This window comes from Betta splendens, chromosome 13, assembly GCF_900634795.4.
Source record: "Betta splendens chromosome 13, fBetSpl5.4, whole genome shotgun sequence".
NCBI lineage: Eukaryota > Metazoa > Chordata > Actinopteri > Anabantiformes > Osphronemidae > Betta > Betta splendens.
Window position 1 is genome coordinate 8,177,053 of NC_040893.2, and position 24,694 is coordinate 8,201,746.

At 48.0% G+C, this 24,694-nt stretch overlaps 2 protein-coding genes across 3 annotated transcripts in view; one reads left to right on the forward strand and one right to left on the reverse strand.

The window, feature by feature from the left end:
* Nucleotides 1-15,672, forward strand: part of npas1 (neuronal PAS domain protein 1) — a 33,254-nt gene extending 17,582 nt beyond the window's left edge. For both annotated transcript variants that reach the window (XM_029171809.3, XM_055513876.1), the window contains exons 4-12: nt 1,746-1,813; nt 3,586-3,675; nt 10,001-10,175; nt 10,269-10,381; nt 10,630-10,826; nt 10,913-11,019; nt 11,158-11,305; nt 12,421-12,533; nt 12,623-15,672. In XM_029171809.3, the coding sequence (XP_029027642.1) occupies nt 1,746-1,813; nt 3,586-3,675; nt 10,001-10,175; nt 10,269-10,381; nt 10,630-10,826; nt 10,913-11,019; nt 11,158-11,305; nt 12,421-12,533; nt 12,623-13,707 (2,096 nt within the window). In that variant the 3' untranslated portion in view covers nt 13,708-15,672. The remainder of the gene's footprint in view (nt 1-1,745; nt 1,814-3,585; nt 3,676-10,000; nt 10,176-10,268; nt 10,382-10,629; nt 10,827-10,912; nt 11,020-11,157; nt 11,306-12,420; nt 12,534-12,622) is intronic.
* A 2,550-nt stretch (nt 15,673-18,222) lies between these two features.
* Nucleotides 18,223-21,041, reverse strand: tmem160 (transmembrane protein 160). Its single transcript, XM_029170598.3, has 4 exons — nt 20,727-21,041; nt 20,568-20,592; nt 20,193-20,285; nt 18,223-19,603 (listed from the first exon to the last, which is right to left on the reverse strand). Exons 1-4 carry the CDS (start codon nt 20,943-20,945, stop codon nt 19,287-19,289), a joined length of 654 nt encoding a protein of 217 aa, XP_029026431.1. The 5' UTR covers nt 20,946-21,041; the 3' UTR covers nt 18,223-19,286.
* Nucleotides 21,042-24,694: the final 3,653 nt, after the last annotated feature.

Consider the following 24,694-nt stretch of genomic DNA (forward strand, 5'->3'; position numbering starts at 1 on the left):
ACCTCCAACTCTATTTATATTGTAATTGCCTTGGTAAACAGCACCACTTTGGCACTGAAGCAGCTCTGATAGCTTGTGTTTGGGATGCATTAGGAGTGGCGATGCAGACACTGCGAGCGTGTGTGTTTGTTTGAGTGTCTGGCTGCATCGCGCAGCTCTCCTCCTTACGCTCAGGTGTTCCAGACGCAGCACGGTCTCAGCTGATGCTTCTGTTTATCAGACATGATTGGTTCAGGTGTCACTTTTCAATTCAGTGCAGACGTCACAGAGATGCTTGTTTACAAAAGGCCCTCAGACCAATGTGTCTACTAACACGTCATAGCTGGAGGTAGAATAACTCTAATAACATTACTGCCCTGATTCTTACAGCAATCTAAATTATAGGTCATCCTTTCAATTTATTTTTTACTCAAACTTGAGTTTTATAAATTTATGCTTTACTGTAATTGTTCACTTTACATGTATGAATGTAGCATTGAGATATTTGTGAATTTATTTGTGCTTTATTTAACTTGTTTATTTGATCTAATAATTTAAAACACAAATGATGTCCCATCATGCATCAGTTTCAGGCTCCTGGAAAAAAGTAGATGTTCCCTTTTTTGATTAATACAAACCTCTTTTATATATTTGTCAGTTCTCTTGAACTTTTATTAGATTGACCAAAGGACTTCAGAGAAAAAAAAAATGTTTCCGTCCCGCAACACTCTCAAAAAATGTGAAAATAAAATATCACAGCTTTATATGATTCCAAACTCAGCGAGTTAATTTGCGGCAGGTTGAGGGTATCATGACCGAGACGAGCACTGGCCTAAGACTCAGTGTTGGCAGAGGCAAGAATCGCCTTCCAGCCCTCCAGGCATTACACGGGAAACCGTCACGCTGAATGATGAATATACCCACATGGGCTTGGGACTGCTTTAAGCAGCGTCGCTTGACACAGGCCTTAGCTGTAACCAGAAACGCTATTACTACTACAAAAATACATATAAAGTAGCAGAAAATTTAACAAATGTTTTTAAAAAGGTAATAAAACATGGGAAATGTCACTGTTCTCAATATAGTGACCATATATGAGCAATATCATCACCTTCACCTTCACGTGCTATAGGAAAATAGGACAGTGTTAATAAAAACCTATGGGAAATTGAGCTTGCAGCGTTATTATAACATTATCTGTCTACAGTTATTTTGAAAAAGCTTTATTTTGTAACAAGAAGCTCATATTAAAGCCAAGTCAGAATATTAGTTTATTTTTACTCTTTGTGAGATGTTTTCTGAGCCTCCAGGATGAACATTAAACATCCAATTACAATTAAAAACAAACTTCAAAGCCTTTTAGCTTGAAACACTCCAAAAAGCCAAAGTGGCATTTTTGCTTGTGGACATTGTAAATATAGTGGCAATACTGTAAGAAGTTCTCTGAGAAGCAAAGGAATGTGAGGGTTTTATGAACTGTAATACAAGTCAGACAAATTGAATCACTGCTGCTTGTGGCCTAAAGAGATCTTGACCTTTGCCCTTTGCTGACACACAAATGCTCAGGTTCGACAGAGAATCTTCCATTTCTAAGGCTCATACAAATGAACTGCTCCCACAAGAAAGCGTTTACTCCTCCTTTACAGTTTCCTAAAAATGTGGACGCCTGCTGTGAAACCGACTGATGACTCACTGTTACTGATGGTCAGCTTCAATGCTGACGTCGGTCTGTGCCTAACGTGTGTTTGTCTCCTTCCCGTTCGCAGTGCGACGGTCGTCTCATTCTCTGGCTACTGACATGTTTGAGCAGCACTTAGGGGCTCACCTCCTGCAGGTAATGTAACAACCTCGGCTTCACCCCCCCACCCCCACATCCCTCCCTCCGTGTCACCTGTGTCTGTTTGTGTGTTTCATATCAGATCTAGAGCTGTGCACGGATCACGTTGGACAGCTCGGCGTCGGAGTTAATGCAGGGAAAGTTCGGTTTCGTCACAAGTTTGATCAAGTTGTTCTGTTGACAGACTGTCACATTAGCCTCGTGTGGCTGCATTGTGCCACAGTGTTTTGGGGCCCACATTGAGTCCCCCCCCCCCCCCCCCCCCCCCTCGCCCCGTCGCTCAGATTTACATTTCCATAACACATGCACACAGATGGAGAAGCACACACATCACGGAGCTCAGATGCTCGGACGATACCGTCGACTGCCAAAGAAAGCCTCCTCTTTGCACAGGCAGATGAAAAGAGCCTGAGGGGGATTGTGGGGCAGGAGGGCTTCAGGGATGACGGAGTGCAGGATGCACGGGCAACGATTTGCAGGAAGCGTGAAGGGGGGGGGGGCAGGTTGTGCTTTGGGCCGGGAGGAGGAAAAAAAATGGAGAGGAACCGGAGCAGAGCGGGATAAAGAATAAGTTGGAGGGATTAGAGAGGAAACAGGCAGGAGTGGGAACAGGTTGGGAGAGAAAGGAGAGGGAATACAGGTGGGGAATTCAGAAGTGAGGAGGTTGTGGTAAAACAAAGCAACGTTACATATGTCTGCGCTCCTCCGGCATTTTAAAGAGAAAAGGAGGCTTAGGGAACGCCACTGATAGAAATCAAATTAACGCTCCAGAAAAACTGTATGATTCTCCCCTCCCAGCCGTCCTCCCTCCGTAATAGCCTGATAATTGCACTTTAGTTCTCCGACATTCAGGCGGCTGGTTTCTCCTCGCCGTGACACACAACGCCCCACACCCCGGCCGCACATTTGCATACTGGATGTGTCAGTTGCATAAATTACTACTGCCACTTTAAGCACCGGGCCGCCAAAATAGCAATCATTCTTCTAGGGCAAAGTGGCCCCGGTGTGTGTGTGCGTGTGCGAGGCTGCGGCTGTGTCAGCTCACTCCTGGACGCTTGTTATGACGATTAATATTATTCTCTGAAGCAGTGCTCTCTAATGGGCTGGCTGTATACCTTTCACTTCTCATTACAATCACTGCCGGCTGTAATGGCTCTGGTTCTGTCTGTGTCTGTGTCTGTACCCGTGTCCGTGTGTGTGTGTGTGTGCGTGTGTGTGTGTGTGTGTGTGTGTGTGTGTGGCCGAAAATACAGAGACAAACTTTGGTTATACTGAGGTTATTACGTTTGATTGAAGCAGCTCTGGCTGATAAGCTCCGTTTCTTTCTTCACTCCTGTTGTTTATGTACATTTTGTGCTTGTGTGTGTGTGACATTTTGTCTCCGTGCTGCTTTCTGTGTGTTTAGTAATGCAGGTCTTGTTTACAGCTGTTGTGTGCTGCTGCATGCTGCATCTGTGGGAGTTGTTTCATGTCGGTTCACATTCGTGTTTGTGTGTGTGTGTGTGCGTGCATGTGTGCGCGTGTGAGTGACTACACTTGTGAATTGAGAGAAGAGAGGAGGCCGAGGGGTGACGGGTTGTTTGTTCTCTAGCTCATTGTAATTTGTTCGATACACACTAATTGCTCTAATTTGTCTGCCTTGTTTCTGTTTGCTGTTTTACGTATGCGTGTGTGTGTGTGTGTGTGTGTGTGTGTGTGTGTGTGTGTGTGTGTGTGTGTGTGTGTGTGTGTGTGTGTGTGTGTGTGTGCGCATGCTCTTACGTGCACAGTCTCTCGATGGCTTTGTGTTCGTGGTCAGTCAGGAGGGACGCTTCCTCTACATCTCAGAGACAGTCTCTATCTACTTGGGACTCTCACAGGTAAGACAACCTCATCTCTGTGTGTCTCGTTCTCTCACACACAGACACACACTAGAATAATCCTTTGTATACAAGTGAATTTGCACACATGTGCCTATCTTCTGCTTACGCTTTCATATCCTCTCCCCAGAGAGAGAGAGAGTGTATGTGTGTGTGTGTGTGTGTGTGTGTGTGTGTGTGTGTGTGTGTGTGTGTGTGTGTGTGTGTGTGTGTGTCTGAATATCTTTGACTACACTCTTTGCGCTCATCTCTGGAGTACAGCTCTCGTGGGGGCGATGCCTCTCTCTCTCTCTCTGTACCTCTCTCTACCGCTCCCTCTCTCTCCAGGTGCTCACCTCTGTTGATTGCCTGTGGCCTCTTGTACTGTGAATGTTAAGTCCTGCCATTTTGCCCAGATGCATAAATAATAACAGTAATTACTGGCCCAGCAATCAAAGTGTCGCCCCAGCGCGCTGGGCCTGTCTAGGGGAACAAATCGATAGGCATCTTAAAAGCCACATTGATTGTAGGGAGGGGGAAAAACACCAAGGGGGATGGGAAGATAGATAGAGACAGCCGGGGAGAGAAAGAGAGGGGGAGGAAAGGAGGAGAGGTGTGATAAGAGAGAGATGCTTCGAAGTAAGAAGAATTGGTACAGAACAAGAGAGAGAGAGGGAGAAAATAACAGAATTGTTTTTTAATGTGGAAATTTGCTGTGATTGAGGGTCTGCCCTCGGCGACATTGGAAGAAAGTTTGTATTTTTCAATAAGCTGTCTTAGCACAACAAGCACATCATGTGAACAACGACAAAGGTCATTGGTCAGGGCACTAATTAGGCCGTTTATACGTCCCTCCTGACAAAACCACACCAGAAAATCACTCTGTGTAAAGTTGAGAGGTTGAATTTGTTCGTAGAGTTCAACAAGAGTGCTGCCATAGACATGAATAGCACAGGCTGAAACACCATACTAAAAAACAGTGTTTGATGCCTCCAGTGAACAGTGATGTCATATGTTTCTAGATGTGGACAATAATGAAGTTCAGCCAGAGTTTTTTTAAAATTGAAGGAAACAGAAGTCGGTGCAGTTTCACCTGAGCCTCCGTTCGTCCTGCGGCTCCGAGGCCGCGCCGCGACCCCTTAATGCAGCAGTGTAATCCAGCTTAACTGTGGGGTCGCGATGGGGCGGGATCACTCCACTCGCAGAGCGGGGCCCACGTACAGACTCATCCAGACGGAGGCGTTGATCCAACCTGAGGCCAAGCAGTCCATATTTATGAGTCTCTGCCTCATGTTGGGACAAACAAAGAAATGACGAGCGGACGGCAGGAAAGAACAGAGAGAAGCAGACAGACAATTAGGAGCGACTGTGGTAAAGAGGAGACAGAGTGTGTGTGTAAATAGAGTTTAAATGTGCAGTAGGAATGAAATTCGCCCTGGGATCGCCCAGGTAAACAAGGCAGCCGCGGCTTTGGTGGAGATGCTAATAAAACAGAGCTGTTCTTATCAGCTGAGCAGATGGCCTAACCCATCACATCTACTCAAACAGGGACTAAGGCATCAGCATTCTAATGAAATTATTTATGATCGGAGATTACGTGCAAAACCTTGAACATACAGCGCCGCGTTTACCTTCCAGAAACGACGGGCGCGGGCCGCGATGGAGGGGGGTTTATGTTGAGACCCAGAGACGGGGGGGGGGGTTATATAGCGTGTTTATGGACACAAGTGATGAGAGAGAAGGAAGGAGGTGGGAGGCAGAGGACAAAAACACTTCCACATACTTCCTCGGGGGGGAGGGGGGCGGACGCGGGGGAGAGAGAGAGGGGAAGGACAGACAAACAAGGGATGTTCTGAGTGAGAAAGTGTAACTGGTGGTTTGTTTTAGAGGGCATGTTGCCCCCGCGGACCGCCCCCCCCCCCCCCATCTGACCCCTCTGCCCTGGCTTACACCCTGGGCCGCTCCCCTGACAGGGGGGTATTTGAGCCGGCTTAGCCCAGGTCAAGCACCTTGACCAAGGGCACAGCCCGCCGCCCACTCCCCTGGTACCTCCAGGTATCATTTCTCCTCTCACCAGGACTCCAGGCTGGAGGCATGAGAATGAACCTGGGGAGGCCGTGTAGCAAGCAGGGGGGGGGTTGTGGATGAAGTGGAGAGGGGGGAGAAGAAACAAAAGGCAGGAGAAGATGAAGAATTGGAGGGAGGAGAGAAGCAAGGGTTCGGGCAGGGAGGAGAAAGACGCGGGACAAATGGAGTAAAGAGAAGGGAGGAAGGATGGTAGATTGAGGGAGGAGAGAATTGATCTGGGAATGGTTAGTATGCAGCCCCCACTCCCCCCCTCGCCGCCTCCCCCCCTCCTCTCCCATCAGTCAGTGAGGGCTGAGGGTTGAGAGTGTGTTGTGGACCACTGCCCGGATGCCTCATACATATTAAAGCCCCCTGCTATTATTTATATCATGTCTCTCCTTCCCCTGCTCACTGCCCTCCTCCTCCCCCCTCCTCCCCCTCCCGCGTCCCCACCACACCGCCATACGTGCGCGCGTGCACGTCTGCGCGCACGCCCCCCCCCCCCCCCACTCGTCCCCGCGCATACAGATGCACAGACAGACAACCGCTCGCGCAAACAATGACACGCAATGACACGCGGAGACGGCGAAACAGACAGTCTGGTCACATACGCGGGGGAAACGGAGGCACGCCGCGCGCTCGCGCGCGCGCACTCACTCGCGCTCGGGGAGAGATTTGAATGATCTTGGTTCTCCTCACGTCTCCCCCCGCGCCACGTTCCATACCTGTTTTTATGTGCGAGCCTGACTCATCCTCTCAATCGCTCCGTCTCGTTCTCATCTTCTCATTTCTGTCTGATCTTTTTTCAATCCCTCCCTCCTGCCTGTGATGGAGTGATATTATTCGGATAGGTCTTAAGCCCGGTAAAGCCCAAAAGGACCTGTTTGTCTCTCTGCCTTGTTTTCCAATATCGCAGGGCCAGGGGACTGTGTTGCTTTCAGGTGCCGTGTCCAGTGTTTAAAAAGGACAAGCCTGCCTTCGCACAACAATCACTATTCATAACATACAGGCAGCCGACTGTCAGACGCATCTCCATGTAATCAGTAATAAAGGAGGATATTATAGAGACATTATAGATTAATTTAGAGGAGCGAGCGAGCGAGCGAGCGAGCTAGGAGCGATGCGAGCGAGCGAGGCTAGCGAGCGATCGAGCAGCGAGCGAGCGAGCGAGCGAGCGAGCGAGCGAGCTAGGATCGAGCGAGCGAGCTAGCAGCGAGCAGCGAGCGATCTAGCGCGAGCGAGCGAGCGAGCGAGCGACGCGAGATAGCTAGAGCGAGCGATCGAGCATCTATCGATCTATCTATCTATCTATCTATCTATCTATCCATCCATCCATCCATCCATCCATCCATCCATCCATCCATCCATCCATCCATCCATCCATCAATTACAGCTCATATAACAACTGTACTGTGTCAGTAGTTGCACAAAGTGATGAATCCCAGAGGAGGCATTACCTGACTCTGCAGCTGTTCACAGCTGGGTCAGGAGGATTGATAGGTTTAACTCATTGTTTAGCTGTCCACCACCGTTGCAGCCATAACATTTTCAGCTCAGGGTGATTCACTGAAACTGAAAAAGACTTTCAGCGACCAAAGACTGAAGACTGTAGAAGACTATCAACATCCCATTTTTGATGTGTAAATGTACAGTGTATTACAAATCACAGCTCATGAAAGTAACCTGATCTTCAGATATTGTTCCAAGTATAATTACACATTTGTGTATGTTTATTACAGTTTTTCTCAGTCGCTTTAGTACAATTCTCAGATCAGAATGAAATTCTCAAAACTATTTGTTCAATCTTCACATCATGATGTCACGTGTGCACATCATATAAGCAGTTTCTCACTACTTTGAACAAGTTGCAAATGCTTTGGTACATCCATTCAAATGATTAAGTACAACTCCCTGCTCTTTGCTACATTATCAATTGTTTATGTCATGTTGATCAAAATGCCCTGCAATAGACTGGCGACCCGTCCAGGATGTACCCTGCCTCTCGCCCATAGCCAGCTGGCTTAGGCTCCAGCACCCCCGCGACCCCGCATATGGGAATAAGCGGCTTAGAAAATGATGGATGATGTTGATCAAAATGTATTATATAGTTTACTGTGCAATAGTCTTACTCCTCAAAACATCTAGTCAGTACTTCATCGTATAAGTCATTAACTGCAAAATGGTTGACCAAGTTGTCATAATGTGACAAACATATTTCTATACATCCCTATTATATGTTTTTTTTCTAAATCTGTCCTGATTTGGTAAATTGCTCTCAGGTGACTTGACTTTCTCTAACAAAGGTGCATCTCAATAATCATCAACTGGCAAGTATATATATATGGCTGGAGCACAACACTATGTCTGACAATGGTGTGCTTACACATATTCCCATAATTGGTCCATACAACACAGAGCATCTCATCACCTTTCTAGAAACTCTCTACAGAGATCTCATCCCTGAAGAAGAGAGGGGTCAGAGTGGAGATCACCTGCCAAAGTATTTGATAGTTTGGGACAATGTCAGTTTTCATCACTCCAATATCATCAGCCATTGGAATGGAAAGTTTATGATCACCAGCCACATAAACAAATGACCCTCCTGGCTGCCATTGTCCAGTCTCTTGCAATCAAACAAAAAAGTGTAACTTACAATTTACAGTAATTAACTGTAGTAAAAAACTGTAGCCATAGTTTATGTCAGAACCTCCCTCCAAAGTACACAGTAATATTGACAACATGACTAAGTAATTTGACTGGCTTGTCCTTGTGACAATGACACAAGGACTTGATATTCTGACGCCACTGACACGTTCAATGACATAAACATTTAGTTTTGAGAGATGAACTAAAGATTTTAAGCAAGTTACCGGCTTTTGCAAGAAATCCACAGTGTTTTGCTGTTTGTACAAATTGTTTTGAGAAATGCACACACATATTTGCAAACTTCAATTCTGATCTGAGAATTGTACTAAAGCGACTGAGAAAAACTGTATTACAATTCATGATGAAGCCTTTAATAAAAATTTGAAATTCAGTCCACTGGCAATTAAATTTTAAAATTTGAAATCAAGATATCTCATTTGATGACAAGTCAGACACATCGATCTAATAATGGTGAGGAAAAATACATATTGCTATGTAAATATGTGGGTAGCAGGTATTTCCATGCTTGGCGGTGACACGTTCTTTAGCGAAACAGGAAATTGGGCCATATGGTGCTTCTCAAATCAAGTATTCAGCGATGTAGCCATTTATTACAGGTGGCACGTTTCCAAAGAACGGGCATCCCCCACGAGCCTCAGAGCCTCTGTCACTTCTCCTGTCCTCCCTCGCTCAGTGGGGCTTTCCTCCATCCCCATCCCTCTCCGTTCCCTGCTTCCCCGTCTCCCTGTTCTTCCTTCTCTCCGGCTGTGATGTCCTTGAGGGCCTGCTGAAGCTCCCATAAAGCCCGCAGTAAATGGCTCTAATCCGGTAATAAATGGCTGTGTCCTACAGACAAGGGTGTGAGGCTGCTGCAGCCACGGCTTTATCAGATGGAATAGTATTGGCACACCACACACACACACACACACACACACACACACACACACACACACACACACACACACACACACACACACACACACACACGCAGATGTAATGGGAGCTGTGTGTGTGTGTGTGTGTGTGTGTGTGTGTGTGTGTGTGTGTGTGTGTGTGTGTGTGTGTGTGTGTGTGTGTGTACATGTGTGAGCCTTCCCGTTTTCTGTTTCTCTCCCTGACACACAGTCATTTATACGGCTTCAGATGGAATCACACCTGCTCCAATTGTGCTGCTTTTATGGATGCCATGCAAGAGGAGCGCCATTATTGCCTTTAAATGATTAGAGATGCGACCGTGATGCATTATGATGATAGGATCATATAGCGCCGTGTGAGCTGTTGTAGGCTCTTTATGCCTGCTGGGATAGACTGGAAGTGAATGAAGCAGCAGGAACAGGAAGAATAGTAATGTGACCTTTGAAGATACTTAGACTTCACCTGTTTTTAATCAGCAAATACAATTGATTTTTATCTCCCCTGGTTTTATTTGTGTAATACTGTAGTCACTTGGTCCTGGGAGACTGGCCTTAAATATATGTATGCGAGCGTGTGGGGGGTGGGGGTGCGGTACAACCTCCACACTCCTTGTTGAGTTGTAACCCAGAGCAGCGATTTCATTTTCCTGTCATAACGTATTGATTTCCCCACACACACACGCGCGCCGCGCGCGTGACCCGGTTCTGCCTCCCTCCAGGTGGAGCTCACCGGCAGCAGCGTCTTCGACTACATCCACCCGGCGGACCACGTGGAGATGGCCGAGCGCCTGGGCATCCGGCCGCACCTGAGGGCGGAGGCCGGCTGCCACGTGGCCCCCGAGAGCGCGTCCAGCTCGGCGTCGGCCTCCTCGCTGGCCGGAACCCCCGAACCCGGTGCGGCCCCGGCCCGTTTTCGCCACATGGACCCAGAGTCTCAGTAAAGGCCGCACGCTCACCCCCCTCCCTCTCCTCCCTTGTTTTGAGCAGCTCCGTCCAGCCCCCACTCCCCCGCTGACGAGCCCCCCGACCGCGGCTTCTTCATCCGCATGAAGTCCACGCTCACCAAGCGAGGCCTCCACGTCAAGTCGTCTGGATACAAGGTACGACGCGCGGCCTGATTGATGCGCCCGCTCCCGTTCACCTGCTGCTTCCCGGGACGTTAAAATGACAAGCGGAGCGTTGTCGTTTGTCAGATTGGTTGTTTTCAGCGTGTTTTATGGCTCTGACCTTATTTCACACTGGACGGATGCACATAAAAGACACTTTACTGCTGCTGCTGCATTCACTTCTGACCAGTGTTTACATTAAATATATATGGATGGATGCTGTTCTGTTCTGGCTTCGCCAGGTGATCCACGTCACCGGGCGGATCCGCTGCCGCCCCGCGCTGGTGCCGGGCTCCGCGCGCTCCGTGCGCCGGCCCATGGGCCTGGTGGCGCTGGCGCACACGCTCCCGCCGTCCACGCTCAACGAGGTCCGGATGGAGAGCCACATGTTCGTGTTCCGGGTCAACATGGACCTCCAGGTCACGTACTGTGAGAACAGGTGGGGTCGAGCGCCGAGGCGGAGCCGGAGCCGGCAGACGCGTCGCCTCTGGTTGGAGGTAAAATGCCGTGTGCTTTGCTTTGCAGGATTTCAGAGTACATGGATCTGACCCCAGCAGAGGTGGTGGGACACACCTGCTACCACTTTGTTCATGTAGAAGACCTGGAAAATATTCGGCAAAGCCACGAGGACCGTGAGTGACATCCGGCTTTAAGGAGCCTGTGTAGAGAGGAGGTTGTGACAGACGCCCTCTGCTGCCGTCATCCTGAACTGCCCAGCCATTAACAGCGTCCTGTCTGTCTGTTCCTTGCTTTATGTTGACCCCCCCCAGTGCTGAGGAAAGGCCAGGTGGTGACCGGCTACTACCGCTGGCTCCAGAGGAGAGGAGGGTACCTGTGGATCCAGTCCACCGCCACGGTCTCCATCAACCACAAAGCCCCCCATGAGCGCAACGTCATCTGGGTCAACTACGTCCTCAGGTACAGCCACCCCCCCCCCCCCCCCCCCCCCCCCCCCCCCCACACACACACACACACACACCACCACCACCCCCACCTCAGTGTCGGTGTTCTATAGATGTAGTGCACACCATGCAGGCCCCATGCTGTGATCAGGGAGCCTTTGAAGGAACAGAACAGGAATTATGGGAAAAGTTTCTCTCCATCCAAAATAGTGACATCAAAGTAGAGTACTTTATCAGAGTTTATTAAAAGAAGTGGTAGTTTCATGTTTGTATATTTCAGATTTTTTACGAAGCGATTCTGTAAATTCCCTGAAAGGAGAGTGGAGATAATCCGACCCGATAATCCTGTTGATAAGATACTTGTATTGTGCATTTGTTAAAACTCACCTACGGCACCGAGCCATTGAATCAGCCGACACGACCTTAGGACCGTGAGCCTTTGTGTTGTGTGAAGATTTAAATGTGCTCTTACTTTCCAGATACGGTGTGACTTTTGTTCGAGGCTTCGTTTACTACAGAGCATTGTTTTTTCCCTCTTGTATCACACGTTCACCCGGACCCGATGCAAATAGACTTACAGGCTCGACGACAGAGCAGTCAGACAAAAACAAGAGGAGTAGGCTGAATTTCAATGCTAATTGGACTGAAGCTATGTAATTACAACAAATGGATGTCAGAATTTTTGGGGCTGAATGGTGTTTTAGTTAATTAGTGCTGTAATTACAAGAGCTCATTAACTTCTCCAACAGCCTCCTCCTTGTCTGAGCGTAACTGTGTATAGGTGGGCTGTGTGTGTGTGTGTGTGTGTGTGTGTGTGTGTGTGTGTGTGTGTGTGTGTGTGTGTGTGTGTGTGTGTGTGTGTGTGTGTGTGTGTGTGTGTGTGTGTGTGTGATAGGGGCTGTTGTTTGGACAATTGGGTGGAGGTTAGAAGGGTGTAAGGCAGTTTGGCTATTGGAGGTTGTCATTAGTCTGATTATATGTTGTTTCCATCTCTAAGTATTCACTCAAATTAACACAGTACGAGTGTTTTTTTACAAGCTGTAAGTGGCTTTAAGTGGTAGATGATCATCTGTGTGTACCTCCACCTCTTCCTGCTCCGCTTTTTAAATGCATCCGCGTCTCTGCACCCAGTCGGACGGAGTTGCCCGACACTCCGCTGGATCTCCTGCAGCTTCCTGAGAGCGTCAGAGCGGAGCGACTCCGCGTCAGCTCCCCTCCCACAGAGAGCTCCCCACAGGCCCGAGGTAGGCTGTGCACACGCCACGCTTCTCCCATGATGCCCCTGTGATGCTGCTTGGCGTCTCCTTACCACACTCGTCTCCTGTCTCCTCAGGCTCCCAGCCAGTAAAGAGCTCGGGAGGGAAGAGTGACCCCGACAATAAAGGCAGGGCAAAGTTCACGGCCACCGCCGTCCAATCGGACGACAGGAGGAAGCGGCTGCTGAGGTCCGACCCCGACGGCGCCCCTCCCGAAACCCGCCGCCGGCTCCAGGAGCTCCGCCACGCGGAGGAGAGCGTGTCGGCCTCCTCGGACATGGCGAGCGAAAGCGAGGCGGAGGAGGAGGACGAGACGGAGTGGGACCAGGGAGACAGTGACAGGCTGAAGCAGGAGGAGAGCGCGGGAGGGGGGACGCAGAGCAGGGGGGGCGACACCCCCACCCGGGGGGAGATGGGGGCGCGGACGCACAACGGGCGCGCCGTGATCCAGCAGCTGAAGAGCGTTGTGACCCCGTCTCCGCTGCCTGGAAGCCCCGGCATCAAGACTGAGCACGAGGCCCTGGGCGCTGGGGGGCGCTGGGGGTCTCACACGCAGACCCCCAGCTCGCACAGCAACCCGCCGCCGCCCTCCCACGCACACACCCCCTCCAGCAGCCTCAACGGCGACAGCCCCACCACCCCCGTCCCCGACTCCTCCTCCAGCAGCGAAGCCCCACCGAAGGGCCTGTTCACCCCCCCGTCCCCCGCTCTGTCCCCCGCCATGTCCGTGTCCTCCCCCCTGCCGCGCGAGGACAGAGCGGTGGTCAGCAGAGGCGGCGGCGGCGGCGGCGGCGGCGGTGGCGGCGGCCCCGACTTCGAGCTGCTCCAGAGACTGGCGGCAGGCGGAGCGGCGGGGCGGGTCCTCTTCCACCCCCTCGCCCTCGGCCCGCAGGGCCCTCAGAGCCTCTACGCCCCCAGCACCATCCGCTACGCTCCGCCGGAGCTGCCCCCCTCCCACCACCACGGCGCCGGCCACGGCGACGGCCTGCAGCTGCGCTCGGACCACCACAAGGCAGCGCCGCCGGCCTTCTTCCCCCACCTGCAGCGGCTCGCCGGCCTGCCGCCCTTCAGCGGCTTCTCCCCGTCCGACAGCCCCTTCACCTCCGGCCTGCCCTTCTGTATGAACGGACTGAGGGGGGCCGCCGGCTCCGAGGAGGACTGAGACCAGCAGGAGAAAACATGAAGGACGGGGCGGAGCGACAGAGCGGGAAGAGAGACGTTGAAAAGGGCAGTGAAGACACAAGTGGCAGGACATTAAACCTCTAAGGACTTTACTAATTGGACAATGAGCTGAATAACTGCGATTTAAAGTATGTGACACGCCGCCGCCACAGGGAATTATTGTGACAGTGACTCTCGGAGAAAACAGGACACGGGAACTTTTGACTGGGCGTCCCTTCAGACTTTCCATCTCTACAACAATAATGAACTCTGCTCCGCGTCTTTCTCCAGATGACTGTGTTGATTTCTGTGTCTCTTCCACTCAGAGAAGCCATATTGTATATAGAGACAAAACCATGAAGACCCTCAGTTCACACCCTCCTCACTGTCGCACCAATTAACCCGATTAACCCCGACGCCAGTGGGAAGAGATGGACACTTGTCTGTGGGAATGAAAATGACTTTGAAATATACATTTTTATTATTGCAGTATTACACAAAATCAGTCCTCTCTTATACTGAAATGCAGGAGAGAGTTTGATTATAGAGGTTCCTTTAAAATAGATGGAAACAGACCTCTGGTGTTTTTGTATGAATATTCAAAATAATAATTATTTAAAAAACTCCAAGTATTCATCAGTCAGCCATACCTAAAGCACACTGTTGGGACAAAATATGAATAAAGTCGTCCTAGACATTCCAGTATATATAAGGGAAGAAAATGCAATGCAGACATTTCTGTTGATTATAGAAAAATCATTTGTATTATATAGTATATTTGGTACGATGCTGAGATTGTGTTTGTATGAAAGCCATATCCTTGTGTTTTCGTTTTTCTTTTTTTAACCAGACAAAAACAAAAGTAAGGTTGCTGTGAAAAATTTATGAAAATGTTGCAAAACAGATTATTTTTCTGTGGACACACGCAGGACAAAAAAAGTGTTTTACTGGTTCTTCAAGGTTTCCCCTCAAAAGAGGAACATCTGGGAATGTGTTTTGGGACGTGGGGCAGTTGCTGGGCGGCCAAGGTGCCGCTTCATCATTCAAATCTACATGTTTTCCCCGAGCACTTAACTGAAATGTGTTCTGCTGCGAACTCAAAGCACTTCATGTGAGCCTGTTAAAACAGAGAAGAGAGCCAGAGCGCCGGTCTAATATCACGTCCTGACCGCCGGGCAGCGGAGAGGAGGGAGGAGAGGTGCATGCTGGGAGGTGGGCAAACAGACCACGTGTGGTCGCTAATACACGACCGGCACGGGTCAATAAAAATCACCAGAGCTGTTCTGATGCTGGCTTTAGTTCAGTCCACTGGAAATGATGTGTTAAACATGAAAAGCTGCTTCATACTGAATAATTAAAAAGTGTGTTTAAATTAAATAACATTTTTTAATTGCTGTTCAAAAATCATTTGGACTCAAGTGAGTCACAAACAATATAAAAGCTACTCAAGCTGTTGAGAATTTCCAAAATGTAATTAAGGTTTTGAAAAGTGACCCTCTCTGTTGGCATCAGTGCACATTATGAAATAGAACTTTTTAAAATGTTCAACAGTAATTAAACACCATTTCAAACATCTAAATTATTTTTTTTTCACTCCAACACCGAGATCATGTTCAACTGTCTGACGCGATGGCTCGGTTTATGAAATTCTCTGATGTCTGACAGAAAATAAGGGCATTTTAATGTCGGACGGCGACGCAGAACGTACCTGGAGCATCTGCGAACGCGCGTTAACTGAGCTGATGTGTGACTGAGTGCTTGTTCCCAACGCTTGTGTGTGATTGTCTGTTTGTTTTTTGGTTGAAGTAAATATCTAACCCTTCGCCCATCACTGTGAATCTAATGTCGTCCTCCCATCTTTGTGAATACTCGACCCACTCATGAAAATAAAATGAAGAAATGTAAAAAGAAATACAGTGATGCAGACGCTAACAATAAAATATTCCAGTAGAGGAGCACAACTCAAGGTTTTGTTGTTTCTTTCTTGCCTTCATCTGAAATAGAATAATTCTGTTTGTATAGTTTATTAAGGTTGATTCACATTAAGATTAGATACACATTTTAGAATAATAATTTTAAGTTTGTTTCACAGTCAATTTTTTATGTATTATAGTTATTAATCCTAATATCAGTCCAAGCACAAAATCCATATTTTAGGCATTAAACAAACATCTGTATTCAGCCCATTACTGTGTGTGATGCAAAGGCGTATTTAAGCAACACACGCGTAAGAATAAAGATAAAACGCTTTAAAATGCAAAGACTTAAAAATAATTTCGTCTGAAATCACCGAAACAGCACAGAGAGAGCACACGGAGCGTGTCTCACTTATGAGACACTATATGCAAGAGCGCATCACTGTGTTAGTGTGTGGGTGCGAGTGTGTCTGTGTGTGTGTGTGTGTGCATGCGTGTGTGTGCGTGCGTCTGTGTGTGTGTGTGTGTGTGCGTGTATGCCTCTGTGTGTGTGTTGTCTGAAGCAGCCCCAGGGAGGGGCTCTGACATTGAAGACGGGTTAAATCCTGTTTTACATTCAAGTGGCAGGCCCCAGTTCATTAGAGTGAGGATCATTCCTCCTCAAGACCAAAGGAAGCGCATACTAAACAAGAGCCGTTGTTGGGGAGAAAATGCCATTGTACGTGCAAAAGCGTATGTACTGTATGAGCGGGCGTCTGCGCCGTGAAGCCGCCTCTGATCCCATCTCTAGCGTCTGTGCTTCCTCTCGCCAGCGTCCGTCGAAAGCCGGGCGAAGGCGCCGCTTTTTCACAGGTGAAGGCGTCGCGCGCCGCCGGTGCCGACGTGCACGAGTCCCGGCCGCTCTCCCGACTGTCTCCCACTCAGCCTGTCAGGGAGTCACCCGCACGCCCTCTCTGTCACTGACTTTGATGCCTTATCTTACCCCCTGAATTGGAGTCGCGCTCCCGGGGGAAATACCTTAGCACATGTAAATGCACTTGAAAGAGTGAAAATATGGGTGGGAATAATAGAGTGAGAGATGGAGGGAGACAAGGAGACAGGTTCCACCTGACCTGGGCTCGCTATACCTCCTCCGCTCTCTCCCTCCTCTCTTCCTCCTTCACTGCTTCCACTATTTTCATCCTTGTCACCGTTTCCCAACAACCCCCTCGCTCTGCTCTCAGGCAGCAGAAGGCCAGTCCGCACCTCGCGCGCCTCCAAAAGCACGTCCTCTGATCCGTACGCGTGGCATTTAACACCTCAGAGCAGATCAGCAATCTCGGAATCAGGGCTCAAAATAAGCAGAGGTTGCGTCTCCCACTTTGGGGGCTAAGGGTGCGCGGGTTTGACATGTATGAGGCCAGACCTGGACTTGGAGCGGCGGCCGCTGCCGTACTTTCTCTGGCTGCGAGGGGTCTGGGGTGGATGGTGTTTGTCAGGGAGGGCGCGTCTCCTGCCTCTGGGCGCCCTGCCCTTTAGACGCGCCAGGCCTCAGGAGCCTCCTGCATGCCAAACAGACCTGTGCAGTCAAATGAAGCCGCGGAGCGAGGAGGGGAGGAGACGCGAACGTGAGGAGGAGTCCAGAAAGAAAGGACTTGAGGGCGAAAGGGTAGAGGAGGATCTGAGGGAGAGAGGAGAGGGGCTCGGGGGGAGGCGGCGAGGGTGCCGGTCACACTGCAGCAGCCGCCGCCCGGACACGCCCTGCATGTGAAACACCGCGGCCCCCGAGGCGGCCCGCGGAGCGACGGAGGGGAGGAGAGAGAGAGGGAAGGAGAGAGGAGGCGAGGAAAAGACAGGGGGAGATTCTGGGGTGAGTGTCACAGCAAGACTGTGTGTCGATGGCTGGGAGATAGCACAGACCCTCGCCCTAACCCAGTCACTGATGCTTATCACGGACAATGCCCCCCCCCCCACCACACACACACACACACACACACACACACACACACACACACACACACACACACACACACACACACACACACACACACACACACACACACACACACACATTCCTCCACGTTCGCAGACGAACAGCTCATTATAAAAATTACTCATGTACAGCCGGCGAGTGTGGGCACTTTCTACGTTTTTGGACTCCCACCGTAAGAGGAGGAACTACTGAGTCTGACAGTATTTACACATTACACTGGGCCTTGTTTGCATAAGCCAAAAACAACATGTTATGCCGCAATCGAACCGAGGTTGAATTCCTTTATATTAAAGGTCAAGTAAACGTTGTGTTTCTTTATGTCTCCAGGTCCCCAACAGGGTCAAAAACATCATTTAATTGATTCAAATGTTCTTTAATCAGATTCTACAGTATCTCTCTGGTGGCTGATTGGTCTATTTATGATTTATATGCACTATAACGTAAACAACAACACTAAGGAAACATGACAGCTACGCTTCAGTAGGAAATAAATCAAAGAAAAGGTCCCTGAGAAAACTTTGGATCTCTTCTTGTGTAGAGGAGCTACTGATACACGAGGTCATGAACTGTGCTCCCTAGCTCGAAGACACTACTACACTATTTAAAAGTCAAAACAAAGCACGCGGCGTTTCAGCACAAACGTCTTCTCGCTTTATTCCCGTATGTAGAGCGGGGCGCATTCCAAGTGGTGCAAACAGTAAACAATGCCGAACCCCATTCCCACACACCAACCCCATAACACATCAGTGCTTTTCACACTCTTAAAAGCAGCAGTTACAGTGACCTCAAAGGTCAAATGGTTTATGCTGTGAAGACGTACAGTACATATAAACGAGACTAAGCTAAATACAGTCACTGGCCACTTTATTAGGTACATCTGTTCAATCTTATGCAATCAGGGTTATGTATGTACATAAGACAAAAGCTAATATAATGCTATGACCTCAACTACAAAACATTCTATAAACCTTCTGATCGTTTAATCAGATAAACAAAAACTATTATCAAAAGGATCAGGGTTGCATTTCATTGCACGTGTACCTATTAAAGCGGTCAATCAGTGTATAGTGACAGGAAAAGCTGTAAAAATATTCTTTGTTTCAACGAGTGTCTATAACAAAAACACAAACGCACAGAGAAACTTAAACCTCAGTGAGAATGATTCCAAGCCCTCGTTCATCACAATAAAAAGGGAGACACACCTGATGCGTGCAAGTGCGTCCTCCTCTAGATCCTACAGCACATCACAGCCAGCTTCTTTTATTTCTTTAATGACAACTTCAAGTAGTCGATCACAGATCCTGAACGAGGTGGGGAGACAGTTGGCTGCAAAATCCAATGATGCAAAGTGCTTTGAAGTAAACCTGTGATATGTGATGCTCTCACTGTATTGGGTCATATTTTAGAACAACGCAGTTTTCTGTCTGATGACATGTCAAGCAGCTTTGACTTTGCTGATTAATGGAAATATGATGAAGGTCGGATTTATTCCCCAGCAGTTCCTGGCGTTTTACAAAAGGCCTGATAGTCTGTATTTTCCTGTACAGCATCTTTACATCACCATAATAATGAACAATAGAACAGTATATAAACTCACACTTAGCCTGCATCTGAGCATGTAGGCTGCTGGCATACACACACATACCAACAAGGGTAAACTCTGAATCACAGGCGTCCTCCTCCGCTTGCCATCTACTTGTTCGATCCTTTGCCGTCACTGTCCTCATTGTCCCGGGGGCCGCGGTAGCCCCGGAGCTCGCGCCTCTCCCGGCATTCCCGGCACTCTTCCTCGTCCTCCGCCTCGTCCTCCTCGTGGATTATTTCCACCTCCAGGCGGCCGATGTACAGGGATACCGCACAGAGCCAGAAGAGGGCGACGCTGCCCACCGCGGCGCCTTGGAGCAGCAAGGCTGGCACCGACAGCAGCATCAGCCGCCGCAGGGCGAACAGGCTGCCAATGTACGAGGCGCCGCCAAATGACACACATGCACCTCCCAGGATAAAGAAGGCTGAGGAAAAACAGATTGACATGGTATTATTGCAGGGATCCAATTAATTTTCCTACTGTAATTAAATCTGGGAGGGAGGCAAGTTGAATCTACTCATTCCCATATTTGTTGACATGAAGTGTAATATTTTAAGGTCTAAAAAAATCATTTTATGACAGAATATACAGTCTCTGCCCACGATTTGTCATTGAGAATATATGTTATTAACAGGTAGACATGCTTTTATTCTATGAATATGTTAAGGTCTTGTCTTAAAACCGTGGCCAAGCTTTGATTTCTGGTCTCATCACTACTTTATGTCTACTTAAACTGACTACAGTTAATGATTCAGTGAAGGTCTGTTTATGAAATGTTAACATTAAAGCATACACCAACTGTAACTTCAAGGATTTTAGCCTTGTTTTTACTCATGATAATTTTAGTCAACTGCAAAAACCTTGTGGAAATTATTGATTTTAAAGTTTAAACTAAAGAAAACATTTCTCAAAGTTGAAATAATGCAAAATAGTCAAATCTGTGTGCGGAGTCTGGAGTCACACAGTGTGTTTGCAGTTTCGCTGTGTGGAAAATATGTTAAGACACGTGTTACCGTATCCTGCTTCTCGTCCCATTTCACTCTGGACAAACGCGATGACTCCGATCCCGGTGGCGAGCAGCCCGTTCCTGAACCAGGAGAGGAACCCTGCAAAGGAAGGTGAATGTGACTGCAGGTAGTCAGTGTGTGTGTGTGTGTGTGTGTGTGTGTGTGTGTGTGTGTGTGTGTGTGTGTGTGTTCAGACATAACCAGACAATGTGAAGGCATCAATAACTTCTGAAAGAAATCCCTCACATGCATTTGCTGCTTAGCACATTCTCTTCCTGCAGCAGCACTTTAATATATGAGCGTATGTAGAATGATTTGCACCAGACAGGAAGCTTCTAATGAAGACTTTAAAGCCTATACAAATGTCCAGATGAGACGTACCTGTTTCGTGGGACTTTCTGAGCATCTGCAACAAAGAGGACAGACTATTAGTCGCTTTTAATACATTACCGAGTGTCCCTCCCAGTATTTAACCTCATAAAACGCCTCGTTAAAGCTAGAGACTAAACAGATTAGCAGACGCCCGTAGGAGGCGGTTACCAGAGCGTCCGCCCTGTCCAGGTCGGTGAGCTGCTGCTGCGGCTCCGGCCCCCGGCTCTTCCCCCACGGTCCCTTCTCGCCCTGCCGCAGCCGGGACGAGCCGTGCAGCCGCCGCAGCGGGGCTCCGGCGGCGGGAGGCCGGAGCAGCTTCACGGCCCGGACGAAGTGGCACACGGCCCGCGGCACCTGCCTCCTCATGTAGAAGCTGAGGGAGGCCATGGCATAGTAGGAGCGCTTAGCCGAACACCAGCGAGACAGAAGCACAACACGACCCCTCGCTGACCTCTCACACAGTCAACGACGGCCGGAAGGAGACTTCCGCATAGGGGAGGATGAAAGCAGCGCCCCCATGCGGCAGACAGCGTCACTGTCGGGACTGATATTTACTTACATTTATTTTAAAATAGTAATGTTATTCGTTAATCATCAGGCGTCTATTTTAAAGGCATTGTTATGTACATGAGCATTTTACATAAGCATTGTTTTAAAGACATTGTTAGGAACAATTTGTGTCTAAGAAACGTAACAATAGACTGCAATTGCACATTTTCGCCACATGATGGTGTCAGAAGATTAAGAAATTAATTTAAACTAAAGTAACAAAGATTATAATATCATAAAACCGAGATTATATATATATAAATATATATTATTCTTAAAAATAATTTATTATTAAATTCAGTAGTGGAAAAATAGAAACTATGTTGTTGAAGTGTTAAGTGTAAAGTATAAAAGGAGAGCAGTGTGAGGGCCCCAGGTCCTTTCAGGGCAACAGTGCATTTGTCTTTGGCGTATGAAAGCAGCAGCATTGTTTCAACAGGACAGATGATTCCTGTCATGATCTTGAATATGAAAGTGTCAACATTCATGCAGCTGTGTTGCAGATGAATGAACCGTGTGATGCTACGGTAATTTATATTTTAGTCCTTTTCTGCTGGACTGATAAATTTAGGTAAACCTACATTTTCTCCCTCTCCATTTGTCCTCCACACATGATCCTGTGTTAACACCAGAGCCAGGTCTGTGCTCCAGCGTGTTCTCACTGAGGATGAGTGGACGGCCTCTTCCTGAGACTCTTTTGTCTTTCTCGTCCTGCTGGGACCCAGACTACGCCTGTCATGCCTGATTGTTCGGTGTAAGGAGCACAGCGAGCTGCTCGGAGGTCTCAGATGGTGGTGTGTATTTGTGTGTGTGGGTGTGTGCGTCGACATTTTGGTCTTTTACCAACAGCCAAATCTTTGATGTGATGTGCAGCTGACCTCTAGTCACTCTCACGCTACTTTCCCCAACACAATAGGAGACTAGACTGGAGTTTGGGTATATACATAGAAACGAACACCTGCACAAACCTACACTTAGTTTAGAACAGTCATGTGTAAATTTATGAACAAATGATTGCTAGTTTTCATAAATCTTCTACTCAAACAGTGCATTAAGAATACCCACAAAGGTCAACAATCACAGTGACACCAGCAGTCATGATCTTTCATATCTTTCATTCATAACAGAGTTGCAGCGTCAGCATTAAGTAACAGGTTGAGCCACCTCTCACAGCAGTAAACCCAAACGGGATGGAACTTGCACAACAGCTCTGAACCAAGATGAAAACATGAACATGAACAGTGGGTTACAGCGGAGGAGCCTCATGAGTTGGTCTCATTTGCTGCCTCTGAACCTGAATTTTATGTAGGTTGAATGAAACAGGCTGATGCAGCAGGACAATGGCCCCAAACATCAAAGGAGATCTGCCACAAATCTCCCGAGAAACTAAATCAGTCTTTTGGTCCGAGCCCAGGCTCAGCACAGATGCCGTGGACTGACCCAGGAGAGCCGTTAACAGCAGTCGCCAGATCACAAGTATTGTGTTTGTGTGACTTTGGTAAAGATCAGATCACTTTTTAGAATCACTCTCCTATATATATATAACTATATATAACTATATATAACTATATATATAACTATATATATATATATAGTTATATATATAGTTATATATATATTTATATATATATATATATATATATATATATATATATATATATATATATATATATATATATATATATATATATATATATAGTTATATATATAGTTATATATATAGTTATATGTCTAGTTGGAGGTGCACAACGGATTTACTGAAACTTTTCAAATCGCTCGCTTTTATCATAAGAGGACCATAGAGTTGATCTGATCTCCATCTCCACTAAAGCAGGAGGTCTCCAGGGTCACGGGCGTGCTGCGTGGACAGAACGGTAGAGATGATGATTTTAACTCCTGACGGAGACCTGCCGCTGCTATTTTAAGGCAGGCCAGCAGCACAGTTGAGCCTCAGATTCCCCCGCCTTAATCACATCACTGGCCCCCATCACTTTCTGTCCCAGCGCTCACGTTCGCCTCTCCCCACTTTTCTTTTTTCACAGTACATTTTTTTTAATCCTTTTCTTTTTTGTACCCTGTGCATAGACTGCTGACGTGTCCAGGGTGGCCTCCACCTCTCACACAGTAACAGCTGCGATAAATAATGGATGGATGGAAAAGAGTACAACAAATTAAACCAACCTCTGAGATCTTTTACATTTAAATCTCCCAAATCAACCAGTTTAGAAAGACTACTCCCTTTAAGCCCAACTGCTGTCCTCTCTTTGCTTTTACTCACTCCGCAGTTCTTTTTTTTCTTCAACCAAATCTCTCGCTCTCTCTCTCCCTCGCTCTCTCTTCACTTCCTGTCCAACAAAGAAAATACAAATTGCCTACGACACTGAAGTCCCGCCGTCTATTTTTAAGGCTGTCATCTGACTGGCATAACCTTTATCATCCGCGTGCATCCAGCAGAGCTGGGCATTTTGCTCTCGCCAGCAGACACAAGCCAAACATACGAAGCTCCATGTGTTCGTAATGTTGTGCAGGATCAACGGGCGTCTTATAATCCTCAGATATATGTTGACTCTTTGTTGTCCGCCCTGCTCGAATTATGTAGTGTCAACAGAAAAGAGGAAAGAGAGTGAGAGAGAGAGAGAGAGAGAGAGAGAGAGAGAGAGAGAGAGAGAGAGAGAGAGAGAGAGAAAGAGAGAGAGAGAGAGAGAGAGAGAGAGAGGGCCAGAGAGAAGTATACGTGCAGAGCTGCACTCATCTGTGTTACACAGTCTGGGGGATTTCAGCCAGCTGCACCCAGAGCCGTGACCTTGGCAAAGACTGCACTGTTTTTCAGTCCCTGGGACAAACAAGGGTTCGAGGCAGGAGGTAACCAGTCAAAAGCCAAATTATTGACTGGCTTTGGGGAAAAATGACTGTTTTGACACGTGCGTCAGCTCCTGTCTGTCGACTCCAACGTTGCCATGGATGCACTGCAGTGTTGCTCTCAACTAAATTGTGTTATTGTGTCAAATTATTTTTAATCCTCGGACAGGAAATACGATACGGTGCTAAAGCTACAGGATACAGGACGAAGGGCTGCTGGTGTTACTTAATGTTGCAGGTGTGTGAACGCCGGCGCTTGTTTTTTCCTTTTATTATGGCGCAACCTTCCGTTTGATTCATTTCGGGGGCCGCGTGTTTTCTCCTGCTCCGGCGCTGGTGTCGAGGAACCTGCCGAAGGTTAACGGTTTGCACGCACATGCCTTTATTCCCGCCTTTCTCTACTGCGATCCAGTGAAAGTTAAGTCCTTTTCCAGACAATGCGCGTTTCGCGTGTTTGAATTGCACCTCGGGCACTGTGGGAACGCACATCAAAGCCTGGCAACCAATCGTGGTTTCTTCCCAACTGCTGTAAAAACAATGGCATCATTCCCACTGTGATATATCACTGCTTGGCTGCTTGGTGGGGCCTTGAGGGGCTCTTGTGTATCTACACTCTCAAGGACGCCACCTTTTATTTATTTCAGCGAGAACCTTTGCTCGACTGTGCTGGGTCCTCAGAGTCTTGCAAAACTTCCTGATTCTACCTTGTTAACTGGGGAAAGCCCCAC